We start from the raw sequence: 17,432 nt of genomic DNA, 5'->3' as shown, positions 1-17,432 counted from the left end.
TTTAACATTTCCAAAACCTTTCATGTTGCATTTTAACCTGGGTGACATTATCTCCTCTGCTGGGTTTTCTGTGACATCCAGCAGTCACCACAAGCAGTCCTGAAGACTGGATTGCACTCCAAGTAGACTACCCTTGTCTACAGTCACCTTCTCACCTTCCCTCCATTGTCCCTGTGCAGGGTACTCACTTGTTTTAGGGATTGAGCCTGTTTTGCAGCTTTCCAGATAGAACCAAGAAACCTGGGTTCAAAGGAAGCAAAAACACTTATCCTGTTCCAAAATGAGCTAAAGGTGGAGCCCAATCTGAAAGCCCAAGAGGCTGTTACTTTCTTCAGTGTCCACTGCTTTCCTAACTAACGGGAGAATTCTGTCTGCCTGGATGATTGGAGAGAGGGTGGATTGCCTTCTCTCAGCTTCGAAACCCTTAACCCCTTTTTTGCACACTCAGGGTCTGCCAACCCGCTTATGGTAGGTTTTCTCTTGGGGGAGGGACTGGACAGAGCAAACCCAAGCTGCAGTTTCCTTGCTCTGCCTGAGAATTTCTCATCCAAACCTCAATCACGTAGGATTGCGTAGAGAGGAGAAAAGGGGAGAGACAGAAGACAGAGAAGGTGGAGAGGGGTGACAGGAAGGAGTAGAAGGGAGTCTGGGAGCAGAGGGCCCAGGGGAGGGGGAGGAGGACCTGAGCGCCGGGCTCTTCCTGCACTCCAGGAGCCTGGCCCCCACCTGGCCCCACCTGGGCGCTCTGGAGCTCTCCCGAGGGTGGGCTAGCAGCGGCTGAACACTCCCACCGCCACCTGCTCTTGGTCCCACAACCGTCTTGGCAGCCGTCGTCCCTGCCTGGAGTTTCCTACAGAGCTAGCGCTCCAGCCCAGCGAGCAGAGCCGGCTGGGAGGCGGTGACAGCACCCGGGAGCTGGTTCAGCTCCGCGCGCCCAGAGCCTCAGCCCATGAATGGGAATCCACCCTGAGAGCCCCCTCCCGGGCCTGGGTCGGCGACGGAGGTCACCCGGCTAGCCTGCGCTCTGAGCGGCCACCCCGCGCAAGTTGGGCGAGTTGGCAGCAACCCTCACCTGCCTCCCGGCCAGCGGGGCCCCGGAGTCTGCGTACCCCCCGGAAGACCCAGGGTGGACGCTCCGCCGCCTCCTGCAGTCGACCCGGACGGCCCAAGGGCCCTGCCTGCGCCCCCGGCGCCAGACCATGGTGGGCAGCTCCGCCGGGGAGCCGCAGCCACCTCCAGCCGACGTCGCCCGCAGCCAGCCCCCGCCCCACCCGAGCGGACACGCGGGTGTTCACAGCGCGCTGGTCACTTCCTTCCTCAGCCAGGATGGGCCGCGCGGGACTGAGTGATCGGCCTCGCGTCCGCGGGTAATCCCCACCTGATCTGCTGCCTGTGAGCTATCGACTGCCGGGCACCCGAACCTGGGGGGCCGGGCAGCTCGGAGATGACCTGATCCCGGGCACACCAGGGCGCCCCCTCCTCCCTCCCTCCCTGGGAGCCTGTGCGGAGACAGCTCTGTGCTGCGGCCCGGGTGGACCATGGCGGGGAGCTCCAGTTAAAGGCTTGTGGGCGCCGAGCTGGAGAGGACACCTTCAGCATCGCTGCCTTTTGAGGGGGCTTATTTAAACTACTGAGTCATTCCAGATTTAGGATTCCCTAAATAATCACCAACTGTGCCAGTCTCGCTGCCAGAAAGCAAGCGGAAAGAGAAAGAGCACCTGCTCTCCGGACCCTGGTATCCCCTGCGCCCGCCTCCTAAGGGTTTTTCCCTGAGGGGTGCTTAGCCCTCGAGGATCTCCCTCCCTCCCTCCTTCCTTCCCAGCCCCTCATTCCCTCCCTCCTCCCTAGCCTTCTGCTCTCCTTGCAGTGCTGCTGGAGGGGAGTCTGCTCACCTCACCGCAGCTGGAAACAGCTGCCCCCACCTGAGCCCCTACCCAGACTCCGGCCAGCCGCTCCCACTTCGCGCCTCTCAGAATTTGAGAAAGGCAGCCGGTGTGATGCGATACATAGACCTCTCCCAGCCGGGAAGGACCTCCTAATTTCCAGAGCTGCGGGCCGCAGGGAGTTAAATTGCTGCCTTCCTATCCTCCTCTCTTGCGGTTGGTGGCTTGTTCTCTAAAGGAACGTTTTATTCACTTTTTAAGTATTTTCTACCAGGAGCAAGCTACTGTGCCTGGTTCAGACTCTGCTTTGTAAACGGGTTTTATATGATGCATGTGTAGATACACTTTGGACACCTTACAACGCTTGCGCCTCTCCAACAGGGCACGGCTTGTTTTGGACATCTTTGCTCCCCTTCCACTTGGTACTCCGAAGGCAGTGTGACCAAACTCCCCACTACCCCTTGGACGCTGATCGCCTAGGGGTGCAAGTTTGGGGTGTACGAGTCTAGTTAACAGGAAGGCCTGGGAGCACCCCACCCCCGCCACCAGCGGTTGGGGAAGTTTACATCTGGATTTTCACACATTTTGTCGCAGCTGCCCAGACTCTGACAAACCTTGTGGGCGCCGGGTTTTTGGAACTGCAGCCTTTTCAAATATTAGCACTGCCTCCCGCGCCTGCCCGGCCCCTCCTGGCCACGGAGGTCCTGCCCTTGCCCCAGCTGAGAGCTATCCGAGGGCTCAGTGGAGCCCGGGGCCTGTGGCCCTCGCTGAGCAGCTATGGCTGCGGCTATAGCCAGCTCCTTGATCCGGCAGAAGCGACAGGCGAGGGAGTCCAACAGCGACCGGGTGTCAGCCTCCAAGCGCCGTTCCAGCCCCAGCAAAGACGGGCGCTCCTTGTGCGAGAGGCACGTCCTCGGGGTATTCAGCAAAGTGCGCTTCTGCAGCGGCCGCAAGAGGCCAGTGAGGCGGAGACCAGGTTAGTAGAAGCTGGGACAGTGGGCTCCCCAGAGGCTGACACCCCTCTCCCCTTCTGCAAAACACCTGGGAGCACCCATGGAAGGGAACCAGGATCTCTTCTTCCATTGTGTCTCCCCTTTCTTAATTTTCAGACATCTCTCTTTCAGTCACCCTCTGTCAGTTAATAGCTTCTTGTCCCATATTTGGGAAAACACTTTATACCTTGATGTAACTATGGTTTGACTAAGATGATAGTTATGTGCATAGATGCTTCTGGTCTCATATAGCCTGTAGAGTCCTTGAGGACAGTGGTTGCCCCATTCCTTCTTGCTTTCTCCCACCTATACATTCATCGATCTGTACATCTGTCCATCCGTCCATCCATCCATCCAGTGCTCATATTACCTACTGAGGACCTAAATGTAAAAAACCCTTTCTCCCTATATCTGTCATAATATTTAGCATAGTTCTTGACACATTGTACACACTTAGTAGACACCAAATTTATATTTATTCTCTTTATCTAACTCTTCCTCCAGCAACACATGATATTACATCATTTAGATCTTCTATCAATTTCTCACCTCCTCATTTTCCCACATGCCCTTTCACTTCCTTTTACATAGACCTCCTTTTTCCGTGTTCTACCTCCAACTACTCTCATGGTTCCCAAGGGCTCTGCTCATTAACTTTTGTGTCCTGTTGCTCCCATCCTTTGTACACTCACAGTAACTTTTGGGACACCAAGGGAAAAACATATCTGCTGTTTGGTCTCAGGGAGGGTAAAGAAAACTTTAGACTTACTAGAGGTTTTCTTGGCATGGCCTTTCTGAAGCTGAGTCTCTTATTTGGCTCTTAATTCAAACGGCTGGTCTATAATGTGTGTCTGTTTACAAATGGAAATTGGATCCCTTGAGTTTCAGAGTGATTATTCCCAGCCCAAGCCAGGCCAGTGTCCCAGTTTGAGAGAATGAAAGCAGAATTGCCCAGGTCTGTGCTTCCACCAGCCTTTATTGATCCTCTGGGTGTGGCCGGCAGAGTCATTTGCAGTCTGCAGATATTCTGTCCTCACTGTGGAGGACTGAAAGGGAGATACTGCCTAGAAAAAAAGCGTGCATTCTGTGATTAGTTGACTAGTTTAGGTTGGTGTCTTTGCAACTCTGTGATGTTTTCCTGGGTTCCAGGCATGAGGCATATGGGCTAGGGTCATTAGGGTGAGGACAATGCTTGGAAAGTTTGGACAGTTGGGACTCACAATTAGTTTAGAAATTTGAGATTAAGTTTTGCGAAGAAGCCATCTCATCCCATTTTTCCATTGGGATTTCATGACATTATTTCCTTCCTAGTGGGCTCATTTTCTTATTTTTTTGAGGTTAATAAAATAGTAAACTTCAAGAGTAAACCAAAATCCTTATGATCTCAAGGCACTAGCTACTAAAATCTCTGTTATTTTGCATTCAATTAATAAGATCTGTTAATTTCATAAGGTGAAGATTTATGCAAAAAACTAGAATGATCTCTGCACAGTAAATAATTCACATTAGGGAGAAATACATTCCCTGGTGTTATGCAGTGATCATTTGGGGGCCATCTTCTCCCAGGGCTTATGTAGTCTACAAGGAACTTCAAGCTTCAGAATTCAATGTGACTCTTATGTTTCAGTCTCTGAAGTATGTTCTTGCACTCCAGTTAGGATAATTATATGATATTTGTGAACAGATCCTACTCAGCTTTTTCAGTTCAAAACAAGGTGATGAAAATGATAGGTGGGTTGTATTTATGAATGGATAAGATCAACTCACCTGATTTTTGTTGAAGCTGATTTCAGGTGAGCTGTTTGCATGGCTGCATTTTGCATAGTGAAATCTCTTCCTGTGGCTCTTTCCTTAGCATCTCATTAGAAAACAGAATTTGAGGGAATTGCGGAGTTTATTGTTTTCTTCACTGTTCATTTAATCTGCTCCGCTTTTTCATGAACTTAGTGTACACCTTGGCAGAGAGGATCCTGACCGGTGACTTCCTTTAGCTGAAGTGCCACAGTAATAATCTGGCAGAAGGGTGACAATACCTGTTAATACAGGCCCAGTGTAAGACCAACATGTATATATCCGTACACTAGGGACTTTAGTTTGCTGAAGCTGAGCTTAGAAGAATGGGGGTGTGGGGTTCTCAGAAGCTTTCTGGGAAGGGATAGTGTGCTATTATTATTACTAACAAAGCCAAACAATGAATCTGTTGATTTGCTCTCAGCAACCATGATTCACATAGCATGGCCTGAGCCTATTTATAAGGAGATAGCACTTGCTACATCTCTATTGCAGAGAGGATTATTACCCGGATTGGGAGGAAGTTGCTAAAAACCAAAAAGAAGAACTATATAAGGAATTATGTTTTATAAGCACTTTGATGTTATGTTCATTTACTATTTGAGTTATTCTTGAACTCATTAACCCTGCTAAGCCATATCCTGGTGAACTCCAAATTGAGTCAAAAATGGTAAAGTGGTCACGCTCCTTTAACCAGAACTTTCCAGAGAGTGAGGCTGAGACAGTAAAACTGAGAAGTATTGGACGGGAAAGGCAACAGTTGTACATCTGATTCAGATCCGACACTCTCAGTGTCTCTCTCAATTTTTTGTCTTAGATCACCAAGTTCTGACAGGTATGATATTGAAACTTTATAAACGCAGTGGGAGTACTGAAATTGCATGGTGAGGGTCTCAGATTTCAAAATTGTGAGACTGCAGAATGAAAATGTGAGAACTGGCAGGGTGGACCTCACATTCCAGTCACAGGGCCATGGTTCGCATCGGATACTTTGTGAATGTCGTCCCTGGAGCACAGTGTGATGGCTTACCCTGGGGTTGTGCAGCGAAACTCTGACATGGACAAGCAGTGCCAGAGTCAGAGGTGGGGGTTTATACAAGCTTACACAGCTATATTGTGGCAAAATTGGGACTAGAACTATATCAAATTGATTTTTCTTGCCTGTGCTCTTTGCAACACAACCCAGAGAAAAAGGAGTATGAAGAAGAACGAGGTGTCCTCTCTCAAAGGATGCAAATAATTTTGTGTATTTTTTATTTTTACCATTAGGGATTGTTATCATTATTATTTTTTAAAAATATTTTTATTGGATTTTAGAGAGGAAGGGAGAGAGAGAGAGAAACATCCATGTGAGAGTGAAACATCCATCAGCTGCCTCCTGCAAGCCCCCAACTGGGGATCGAGCCCTGACATGTGCCCTGATCAAGAATCCAATGAGCAACACCTTTCAGTGCAAGGGATGCTCAACCAGCGGAGCCATACAGGCCAGGGCATTATCATTATTATTTTGTAATTAGAATTAAAATAGGGCAGGATAGAGGAGGTAATGGTAGAAGGAGGCATAGGCAAAGTCAGGCAGTTGGATTCTAAAATGACCATCCTGTAGCTAGTGTGATTATAGAAGTAAATTCAATAGTGAAGAGATACATACAGCACAGACATAGTTAGCTCCTTAGGCATTGTGTGGGCTGTAGCTCTTTGGAAATGAAATTTTGAAGCCTTTAAACTGGCAAAGTTGGCTGAGGTCATTGATCCATAAAAAAGCCTTTAGAACATTTCTCTTTGTTCACTTTCTAATGAAGGAAGAAGCATTCTCATGGTCATTATTTGAGTTGTTATTTATGTGTGAAATACCTGTATGAGCCAAGCCTGCTAGAATATTTGCTTAAATGTTAATGTCACTTAATTTGCTGTATCTAGGCTATTAATACATCCATGTGAATTACAGGGCTTACTCATTTCCTACGTTTGTTATACTTTTGAATAAAATACCTGCATAAACGATTGACCTCAAAAGCATTTATGATTTGACTCAGAAATTGCTACAGGTAATGGATTGCACTCACAATCAAGAAGAGAAAGGTGTTTATAGCATCTTTGAATGTTGGAGTGGCCATGAACCTTGGAGGTCATCCAGTATCAGTCTTTCATTTTTCAAATTAGTGCCTTTCTAAAAAGTACAGAGTAACTAGATAAACCTAAATCTGTGTATTAGAAATGATTTTGTGTTTTTATTATTTTCCTATAAAATTTAATTTCTACCCTCAAACCAAAGCATTAAAAAAATCAGCAATCACGGAAAATTCCTTGCCTAAGTAAATTAGATATTTTCCATAAATTAAGTATTTGGTTTTATATGCCCCTCCCTTTTAAATAAATGATTTAGTATATTGCCATGGGAAGTGTTGCTCAGTGGGTTGGAACATTGTCCTGTACACGAAAAGGTTCTAGGTTTGATTCTCAGTCAGGACACTTAGCTAGGTTGCAGGTTTGTCCCTGGTTGGGGCTCATACAGAGGGCAACTGATCAATGTTTCTCTCTCCCATCAATGTTTCTCTCTGTCTCTCTTCATCTCTTTCTCCCTTCCCCTCTCTCTAAAAATCAATGAACATATCTTCGGGTAATGTAGTGTATTTATACTGAGTGGATACAATAAATCTAAGAAGTGATTATAATTTTATGAAATTTTATTGCTTTTCATTATCTGTTTTTCTCTTCTTGTTTATACTGTTATAGAAAACTTATGGTTATTCAAAATATTTTAGTGTTATTCTAACTAGTTTTGGTAGATGTATAGTATTTAATAGCATACTCATTCAACTTTTTACTATCAAACACATCCTTTTAGATAGATGAAAGAACATCACAGAAAATAGAAACTTCAAGAAAACTGATGCAAAAGGGAGAAATGATGCTTACTCATGTGATCTATGGAATATAAATTAGATTTTTATAAATTGAAATAATTTTGATTCTTATATACATCAAGACTAGATTCATATGACAAGTGACATTTTACATGTAAAGCAAGCCCTTTTATTATATTTTCTCTTTTAAAAGTATGACTCATGTCTGACCTACAAACTCAGCCTAATTAAATGATAGTTGGGTTAATGTCTATTAAAAAACAACAACAATAAAAAACAACAAGCTCTTCTCTTCAGAAACCCACCCTATGGTTTAAACTGATATTCTCTGCATGTTTTTAAATCATTTTTCTGCAGCAGTGCATTTTCATCAACAAATTAGGTTTCCACTGTAAGAAAACTATAACATAGCAGGCACAGTGATCTCTTGATTTCTTTTATCCCACAGAGATCTTATCAAGCCATAACTCAGGATTAAGTCTTTAAAGTTTTAATGAAGTTGATATTCTTTTTAAAAATACATTTTAATTGTTTTTTTAGAGAGAGGAAGGGAGAGATAGAAACATCGATGGGGGAGAGAAACAGATCAGCTGCCTTCTGCACATCCCCTACCAGGGATCAAGCCCACAACCGAGGCATGTGCCCTGACTAGGAATTGAACTGGGACCTCTCAGTCCATGGGACAATGCTCAATCCACTGAGCTACACTGGCCAGGCATGAAGTTGATATTCTTGAACAGAATTAGAGAAACAATTTTCAGAAAGTGGGGCAATCTTTGTATCTGATGAAGCAAGAGGAGTTTATTGGCAGACCTTTAGAAACTCAAGCTTTGTGTCACAAAATCATATTAAAAAAATAATAATAATACTGGGCCCTGGCTGGTTTGGCTCAGCAGTTAGGGCATCAGCCCAAGGACCAAAGAGTCTCAGGTTCAGTTCTGATTGAGGGCATGTACCTTGATTGCAGTGGTTCCTGGCCCTGGTTGGGGTTATGTGAGAGGCAACCAATCAATGTGTCTCTCTCACATCGATGTTTCTCTCTCTCTCTCTCTGTCTGAAAATAAAAATGGAAAAATATCCTTGGTGTAGGATTTAAAAAGAAAAATACTGGGCTCACTAGGCTCGTACCACATTACTTTTGTTGTAGGTGAGAGAATATCTATGCATGAATATTACATACATTGTTGATTTGGTTGGGAAAATTTGGTACTAGTAACTAATTTTCTCTTCTCTCTTCCTTGAATGCTTCATCATAATGTGATTTGCTCTTGACTTTTCCTTCTAGAATTTTTATATATTTGTGAAGACTCTGAAAGACAGCTCATTAAACAGGGGTCCCCCATGATATACTACATTTCTGGATTCTGTTAGCAGCTTACCAAGCACGCTGCAGAGCTTTGCTTGTTGTCCTAAGGAGAATATGCCTGCACCTCCGAAGGGCTGTCATCCCCAGACCACGGTCTAAGCCCCTGTGAGAAGGTGGGGCCTCAGGTGCAGATTACCTGTAAATTAGTCATGCAGTAATGACCCCTAAATGTAACAACTAACTACCATATGACTTCAAGATGTATAGTTTTTTTTTTCACAATTTTTGCCCCTTTTATTTATTTTCTATGTTTTTGTTTTAAAATTGTATTTATATTTTACTCATTTCTTTCTTTTTAAAGTTAAATGTGTTGAGCTGATATTGGTTAGTAAGATTATGTAAGTTTCAAGCGTACAGTTCTGTAATTCATCATCTGCATAGCGGTCCTCTGGCATAGTCTGTCCCATCTCTGAAAGAAGAAAACGAAGCTGCAGAGTGGCAGCTCGGCGTGCTCAGGTCCATGGAGTCAGGAGCTGGCCAAGCTGTCCTTCGGCTCCCAGCCGCCCCTGCGGGTCATCTGTCTTTGTCTTCCCCCAACTTTAGCTAAGAAGGCTGAGTCTGAATATCTCAGTTTGATTCAAAGCTGGGACATTGTGGTTGGGGAGAATCCAGTGAAAAGTTCAAGGAATTGTGGAGTGTGATGGCACATACTCTGCTGTGTGTCTGATCTAGAGCGCCCAGGGAGGGCCTCTGGGGAGGAGGAGTGGACGTGGAAAGACTGAAGAACTGTCCTGAGGCTCTGTTGTTAGGTGCTGCTCCCATGCTCCTGGCTGGGATGTCCCTTTCTGTGTGCCAGGGGCCTTAGAAATATCAAGGGTGCCACTTGGGGCACCTGAGCACTCTGTGAGACTTGGGTCCCGAGGGGAAGACTTTCCTGACTGTAAACAAAACAATTGCTTCAGATGGTTTTGAATGTAAAGAGGTTAATACCATACCAAGGTGAGGAGAGCCCCGTAGCATTTAGTCTTTTTTTTTTTTTTTTATTTTTTTTTTTTTTTTTAGTTATGTTTAAGTGGCACTGTACTAGAACAATTAAGTATATGCACTTTGGTGTGGGATCTGAATTCAAATTTTGGAAATAATATTTGTAAGAACATTGGGCACGTTTTTTAATATCTTTGAGCCTCAGTTTTGCTGTTTTCTAAAATGAAGATATCTATCATTTAGCAAGGGAATGTCCCTCTGGCTAAAAGTTTGTCTAGCACCCAATTCCATTGGGCGGGGGGGTGCAGTTCCCACACCAACAGAAATTCTCACACACCAGCTGGGAGTCCTAACAATGAACTCAATTCTGACACTACCCATCTGAAGACAATGTCGGATTCCACAGGTTCAAGGCTCAGTCCTACAAGGCACGCCACCCCCCTTCCTGTGTCACAATTCAGACACCTTTCCCAAGTCCAGGTTGTCACCTGTGTTCTACCCAACTCATTGGCTGTGAATTGGACCCTCTCCTTTGACTTCAGAAGCTGCGAGTTCAGGTTGTTGCCTGTACCTCTGACCAGCTGGCTATAAATTAGAGGTCCCCATGACCCCCTCCTCAGGTTCAGTTAATTTGCTAGAGTGGCTCACAGAACTAAGAGAACGTTTTACTTGCCAGATCACTCATTTACTATAAAAGAATATAACTCAGGAACTGCCAGTGGACGAGATGCTTAGGCAAGGTGTGGGGACAAGGTGTGGATCTTCCCTGCCCTCTCTAGGAGCCTCACTCTCCCCTAATCTCCCCGTGTTCACCAACCAGGAAGCTCCTTGGACCTGCTCTTTTTGGGTTTTTATGGAGGCTTATTACATAGGCATGACTGAATCATTGGCCAATGGTGTCTGATTCACCCTCCAGGCCCCTCCCCTCCTTGAGCTCTGGGGTGGACTGAAAGTTCTAACCTTCTTATCACTTGGTTGGTTCTCCTGGCAATGAGCCCCTATCCTTAGTTTGGGTCCAAAAATCCCTCATTAACAACAACAAAACTCCTTCCACTGTCATCACTTAGGAAATTCCAAGGATTTTAGGAGCTCTGTGCCAGAAACAGGGATGAAGGCCAGATATATATTTCTTATAAATCACACGAGGAAGTTACTTCAGCTGTGTTCTGAAGGATGAGCAGGCAAAGAGGGTGGAGGGATGTTCAAGGTGGAAGAGAGAAACTTGCGTGAAGACCAAGGTGAGAGGGAGTTTGGTGCTTTTGAAGAAATTGAAGTATAGCTGGGATAATTAGAGCAAAGGGCACAGGGGATGTTGGGAAGATGGTCAAGGGCATAGTTGTACAGGACCTTAAAATCCCCTGGAGGGATTTCAAATTTTAATCTAGGATCCAAAGAAGAGTTAGAAGTAGGGGGTAATATAATATGACTTGCATTTACATATTTTATTTTAATCTTCACCCAAGGATACTTTTCCATCAATTTTTTTTTTTTTTTTTTTTAGATAGAGTGGTAGGGAGGGGGTGGAGAGAGAGAGAGAGGGAGAGAAACATGGATGTAAAACACATCAATTGGCTGCCTCCTGCACAATCCTGGGCCTGGGGTCAAAACAACCTAGGTGCCCTTGACCGGGAATCAAACTTGTGACTCTTGGTCTGAGGACTGACACTCTAACCACCGATCAACTGGCCAGGGCCGGTATTCAGCTGAGCTGCAAAATGAAATCACCAGCACATCCTGGGTATGTGCCGATGCCACATACCCAGGGACTTTAATTTGGTGTGTCTGCTTGGGGACTCAGACATCAGTTATCAGTTGTATTTGTGTTTAGCCTCCTAGGTGATTCTAATCTGCAGCCAGGGTTGAGAATCACTGACCTGTTCCAGTCCCCTCATTTCATACGTTGTGGCCCTTAAACAAAATATAATTATTCAATTCATTCATGCCTTGAATGAATTGAATAATTATTCATGCTGCAAAGAACACATTCATGATGCCTAGACACTGTGTACACCAATTTTAATTAAAAAGACGATTCCTTCCTTTTGCTTATTGTTGAATCTTGCAAGTGTTTAGTGGTGTCCAAAACCTGAGCCGCACTATGTGTCTCATCTTCTTGACTAGCATGCTGGTTCCTAAGGGCAGGACCTGTGCCCTGTTCCTCACCAGATTCTCTGTGCTCGAAACCCTGCTTGAGGCACGTAGTTCCTCCGTCACTGGGAAATAAACAAGTCAAGGACAAGCCGACTCATTGAATCGTACTTTCTCAGCCAGCCTCAGAGGAAGAGGATTCTTAAGTTAGTGTCTCCAGTTTTCACATGTGGATGCTGAGGTCTGGCAAGCCTGGAGCTTCTTGAGAGCTTCTCAAGTTCACAAGACTAGTTTGAAGTAGATTCTGGGTTTGAACCCAGGCTTGTTTTTCCTCGTCTGCTTGTCACTTTTCACTCTACCAGCACTGGAGAGGGACCTCAGTTTCTTTCTATAAAAAACAGGAAAATGATACGAAAGGACACCTAAGGGCCTTTTTAGCATGAAAAGTCATTAAAAAAACCCCTCTCCCAAAAGACATACTCATGACTAGGGACATGAAACACTCATCTGCTCCCTGCATCGTACTAATACAGGAAGTATACAAATTTCTCCTAGTTGGCTATTCAGGATGTTCCTAACTGCATTCCATGGTTTGCTTACCTGCAACGTGCTGTCAAACATATCTTTGTCTAAAATATCAGTCTTTGTATCTTTTGACCTCAATTTATGCCTGCTTTCTTCCTTCAAGGATTAGTAATGAAATCCAACATGCTTTAGTGTTTTAGACATTTTTAAGCCTAAGGGGAGAAAAATGGATTGAAATAAAGTGTGAAAGAAATTCAGGAGAGGAAAATTGTGAGATTGTTCAAGCTATTATAAAATAAAAATAAAACTGTCTAGAAGATATTTTTGTTACTAGTGGTATAAACGTTATATTTTAATTTGGGAATTCAAAAACTGACCCAGATCACCTTCACAGTGCCCTAGAATCAGTTAATGCTCCTCAGATAATTAAGAACCAGGAATAAAATTTTACTGCGTACTCAAAGCAGGGATCTGTATTCAAATTGCCTGGTTAGAATGAGTATTAGATTGTTTGTAGACAAATACCTCTAGCTGATTTGCCCACATAATGTTCATTCCATTTGTGGTGTTATGTTGGGGAGAAGACTAAGGAAGGATAGCCATCCAAAATCTCCTAAAGAGCCCACAACAGAAAAAGTTTGGTTGGTATCTGAGTAATTAATACAAAATGAGGGCAATAAGACGGATCTTGAATTCCAAGGGAACTGAAGTTACTATGGAGAGAGTTGAACCTGTGGTGTTGCTGTGATTTATTGCTTTAAAGGAGGAATGCAGCGGATTTTTGCAACCAGAGCACCCATGAGGAGAGGGGCAGGGACATACTAGGTGATGGTCAGAAGCTCAGATTTCTAGGAAAGGAAATCGCGGTGACAGAAACCCAGGCTTCCTCTGTAGTCATCTTTTTTTTTTTAAAAAAAATTTAATTAATCAATTAATTTTTGTTACAGATGTTTCTCCTTTTTCTCCCACTGATTCCCCCTCCCTGTCTCTCCCTCCCCTGTTCCCAGCTTTGTGGTCCTCTTTTTGTGGGCTATGCCTTTGAGAGACTGGAGGAGATTTACCTTCCTTCCAGAACAGCAGACAGGGTTCCTGTTTGCCTCCGTGCTGAACCTGTCTTTCCCCAACAGGTCCCACAGCTGCACCATTATCCTCTACAGCTAGTGCTCAGTCAGGTAGTTGGCAGCGTCTTGGCTGGGCTGCCTCCACATTCTGCAGCTATGGTGTCCGGAGAGGTCTGCATGCTCCTCTCTCTCCACCTACAGGTCACGAGGGAAGCAGCACCCAGGAGAGTCACTTTAAAATAATGCTTTCCTAGTGTTCACACAAAATTTTTTCTTTGAAGTGTTCATGAGTGGCATTTCTGGGTTACTCTTTGGCTTCTTGAGTTAGAGTTCCATTTGTTCGTATGGTTATGTTAATGCGACCGCTGTCTTGGTTGGGGACCTGAAGAGGGAGGTTCCTTAGTCCTTTTGTTACTTTCACCTAAACCACACTCCTGCCCACTCTCCTCATGCTAAGCAACCACATTCAGTCTGAGGCTTGTTTCCATGGAGCTGATGGGTGAGGCTGGTGAGGCTGGAGAGCAGCAAGCTTCAGGCTCTTTGACTCATTGTTTGATTCCAGGCAGTGCCTGAAATTTTGATTAAAAACTCTTGCTAGAATTGACACTTTAAGATTTGGCCTTTTGAGGATGAGTTTCTGTGACCTTAGCCTTGGAAGATCCACCTAGGGGGGTATACGACTTAATGTGTTGGTGGGTTTGAATTGGAAAACTCATGGCTATTATAAGCACTTACCTTATGGAGGGGAAGCTGAAACTTCAGAGGTGTAAGTTAGTATATTCCCCCGGGAAAGGCGGAGCAAGCACGGAGACTCAGCACACCCAATGCCTTACTGCTACGCCATCGCTGGCTCCCACGGGGCATTGCGAGATGCTGGTAGCAACGTCTATTCGCCCATTTTTGGTCTTGAGTAATTTAAATATGGGTGGTTCCTTTTATTTATTTATTTTTTATTGATTTTTTAGGGAGAAAGGAAGAGAGAGAGATAGAAACGTTGATGTGAGAGAGAAACATCTATCGCTGCCTCCTGCACGCCCCCTACTGTGGATCGAGCCCGCAACCCAGGCATGTGCCCTGACGGGGAATTGAACTGGGGACTTCTCAGTCCACGGGCTGATGCTCAGTCCAGTGAGTCACACGGGCCTGGCAAGGTAGTTCCTTTTAAATAGCTGTAGTCTAGTTATATTGCCAGCCACCTAGCATGTATTTGTTTGTCATGTGCTTGGGAACAGAATACAGCAATTAGGAGGAAGTCCCTGTTTTTTCCTGTGGGGCAATACATAATTAAGATTTGTTAACTCTGGCCAGATTTGTATTACTGTGTTCCAAGTTGTAGTTTTGCTGTGTTCTTTTGGACAGCTTCTCTTTTAATGTCTATATTAAAAAAACAAAACAGAACAAAACAAAAGACAATAGTTCCTTCATTTAAAAAATTTAGCCACATTTTTTAAAAAAAAGACATATGTGGGTTTAAGGCCTGGCCAGGAGCAGACTGTTTTATGATACATTACAAACATAAATAGGCTGCACAATGCAGGATTTTCTCTACCCTTCCTCTAGCCAATGCTCTAGCCAACCCCAGCCTGGTTGACATTCATAGAACATTTACTGCATCTATCCATTTTACTTCCTTTAGGTTAGACTTGTTTCCACCAGGGGTGCCATTAACCTCCACACATACCTTTTACTTACGCAGACACGGCCCCTCAGGTAACCACCATGCTGCAGGCCTCCCTGCGCATTTTCCAAGCCCATCTCAGCTCCCAACTCGTCTGCCAGATCTTCTCAGACACCCCCAAGTAGAATGAATCACTGCCCGCCCCAGGCTTTATTTGGCTTTGTAACTATATTGTCTGCAATTCAGTCTGTCTTGTCTTGTAATTAGTGCATAAGTAGGTGTCTCTGCCTTTGGAGTGTGAGTTCCTATAGGAAAAGGATCTCATCATTTTGGTGCTGTCTACATAGTAGGTGGTCAGAAATAACTCATCAAAATGAAATGAATTCTGTTGGTGACCATGTGCTCATAGCATCAGTACCAGTCATGCTCCAAGGGAATTTCTGCCCAAATGTGAAAATGCTGAGCAAGAAAAGGAATTAGTATATTAGACTAATTTAACTCATTTGCTATTAAAATACAAAATATCATTAATCCATTTTCATTTGATATATAGTTATTAGGTAAATATTTAGAATCTCATGTCTTCCCTTCCTCTCGAACCTAACTTCCAATTATCATCCATGTTTCACCCAGTCTATACTTTCCTCTTTCTCAGCAAAGGAACTACTTATAAAGGGGGCAGTTTCTATGGGAATGCTTAAAGAGGGATCATCTTTATATTAATTGATGTCTTTGGCCCAGAAACCGAGAAACAGTGAGTGGTGTACCCAATGTGGGAAAGGGCCCATTTCTATATTGACTGGCTTTGGTTTCTTAACATTAGGTTAATGAAAAATAACCTTTGCCATTGATTTCAAATTCAGTCATGGCTGGCCCTTGCATTTACAGTTGAAACCAACAAGTCATTTTAGTGTTAAATACCCTTGAGGGAACATATTCACTCTGGTTTCACTTTCCTTGGTAAAGCTCCAAGTGATGGGGGAATACAGTATTGATTGGGTCTAATGAAAAAGCTTTTTTCTGTCAACTCTTTATTACCTCATTGGCTTTTCTTCTTTCCTCTTCTCTTACTCGTAAAGCTATTGATAGCAGCATTAAGTAAGTCTTCGGTGTATGCTACAAGCCTCTGCATTTATTCTTTTGCTTGCTTTGCAACAGCCTTTTTCTTAAGAAGATATGAACAAACAAGTCCTTTGATTCAGTCTAAGGTAACATAGTGTTACAGAAATAACATTGGACTCGAAGGCAGAGTCTTTTTGACCTTGGGGAAGTCTCTTCAGTATAATTTTCTCATTTTCAGAATAAATATCAGATGGTTTCTGAGATTCCTTTAAGCTTTATCATCCTTGATCTATATTTCCGGTGTTAAAACTTTTAGAGGAAAAGTGGTTGGATTCCAAGATATATATGAAATATAAAAAACGGCTTAATAATATGTTAGATATGAAATTCTAGATTTGTCATGTATATTAAATGGAATAGCAAAAAAAAATTAACAAATATATTTTTGTTTAACTTATCTCTTCTCTATTCTTTATTTATTCTTAGAACCATTAGTGTAATTGAACACAGATTGACTGTACTTCTAAATTTTTCTTATATCATTTCATTTTTAACATTTCATTGTGTATTCAAGGTAGACAGTTACAAAGTTTGGACTTCAACACTGAAGTTACTTAATAAAATGGTAGAACTATATTTGGTTCTAATTATTTACTAGTGAAGACTCAAGATAACATAATAATACAGAGTAGACATCAAAAGAAATCGTGATAATATATGAAAGTTGAAGAATTATTTCTGAATAAACTAATATAAAATGCATTTCACAACAATTTTAAACTAAACAGTGGAAATATGGTAGAGTGTGTAGAGTGCCATAAGAATTGGAATGATAGTACATAGGAAAGTCATGCCTTAATTATCAGGTTTTTAGATTTTCCAGACCTTGGTGTACACCTATTGATATATTTTCCTCCAAGACTTTATCAATAAAGGAAGATACTGAATATTCTTAAGAGTCATTACATTTATATTATGGACAGTTGCTGAAATCAAATTGTGCCCAATAGAGGTAAAACTATAAGATTTGGAAAGAAAGAGTATAATTAAAATATTACCTAAAATGTGATTTTAGAGTTTCTGTTTCATTTATGTACACCACCCATAGCATCTGCTCTCATAGGTGTTATTGATATTCAACTTTTCTCTTCTTTAGTTTTTTCCATTTTTTATTTGTGCAATATAGTGACAGTGTGCTAGGGGAAATTCAGTTTTATCTTAAAGCACTGATCATGGTATTTCACCAAAAACAACA

At 43.3% G+C, this 17,432-nt stretch overlaps 1 protein-coding gene across 2 annotated transcripts in view; it reads left to right on the top strand.

Moving 5' to 3' along the window:
• The window catches only part of FGF12 (fibroblast growth factor 12), a 509,997-nt gene that overhangs the window by 260,277 nt on the left and 232,288 nt on the right, over positions 1 to 17,432 (top strand). Inside the window, exon 1 of one of the 2 annotated variants that reach the window (XM_036243113.1) lies at positions 2,462 to 2,859. The exons of the other annotated variant lie outside the window; for it this stretch is intronic. Coding sequence (XP_036099006.1) covers positions 2,661 to 2,859 — 199 coding nt within the window. The 5' untranslated portion in view covers positions 2,462 to 2,660. Of the gene's footprint in view, positions 1 to 2,461; positions 2,860 to 17,432 lie in introns of those variants that run through there. 2 annotated transcript variants of the gene reach the window in all.

Source organism: Molossus molossus, unplaced genomic scaffold (assembly GCF_014108415.1).
Source record: "Molossus molossus isolate mMolMol1 unplaced genomic scaffold, mMolMol1.p scaffold_m16_p_5, whole genome shotgun sequence".
Taxonomy (NCBI): domain Eukaryota; kingdom Metazoa; phylum Chordata; class Mammalia; order Chiroptera; family Molossidae; genus Molossus; species Molossus molossus.
This window is presented reverse-complemented; position numbering and strand designations above follow the sequence as displayed.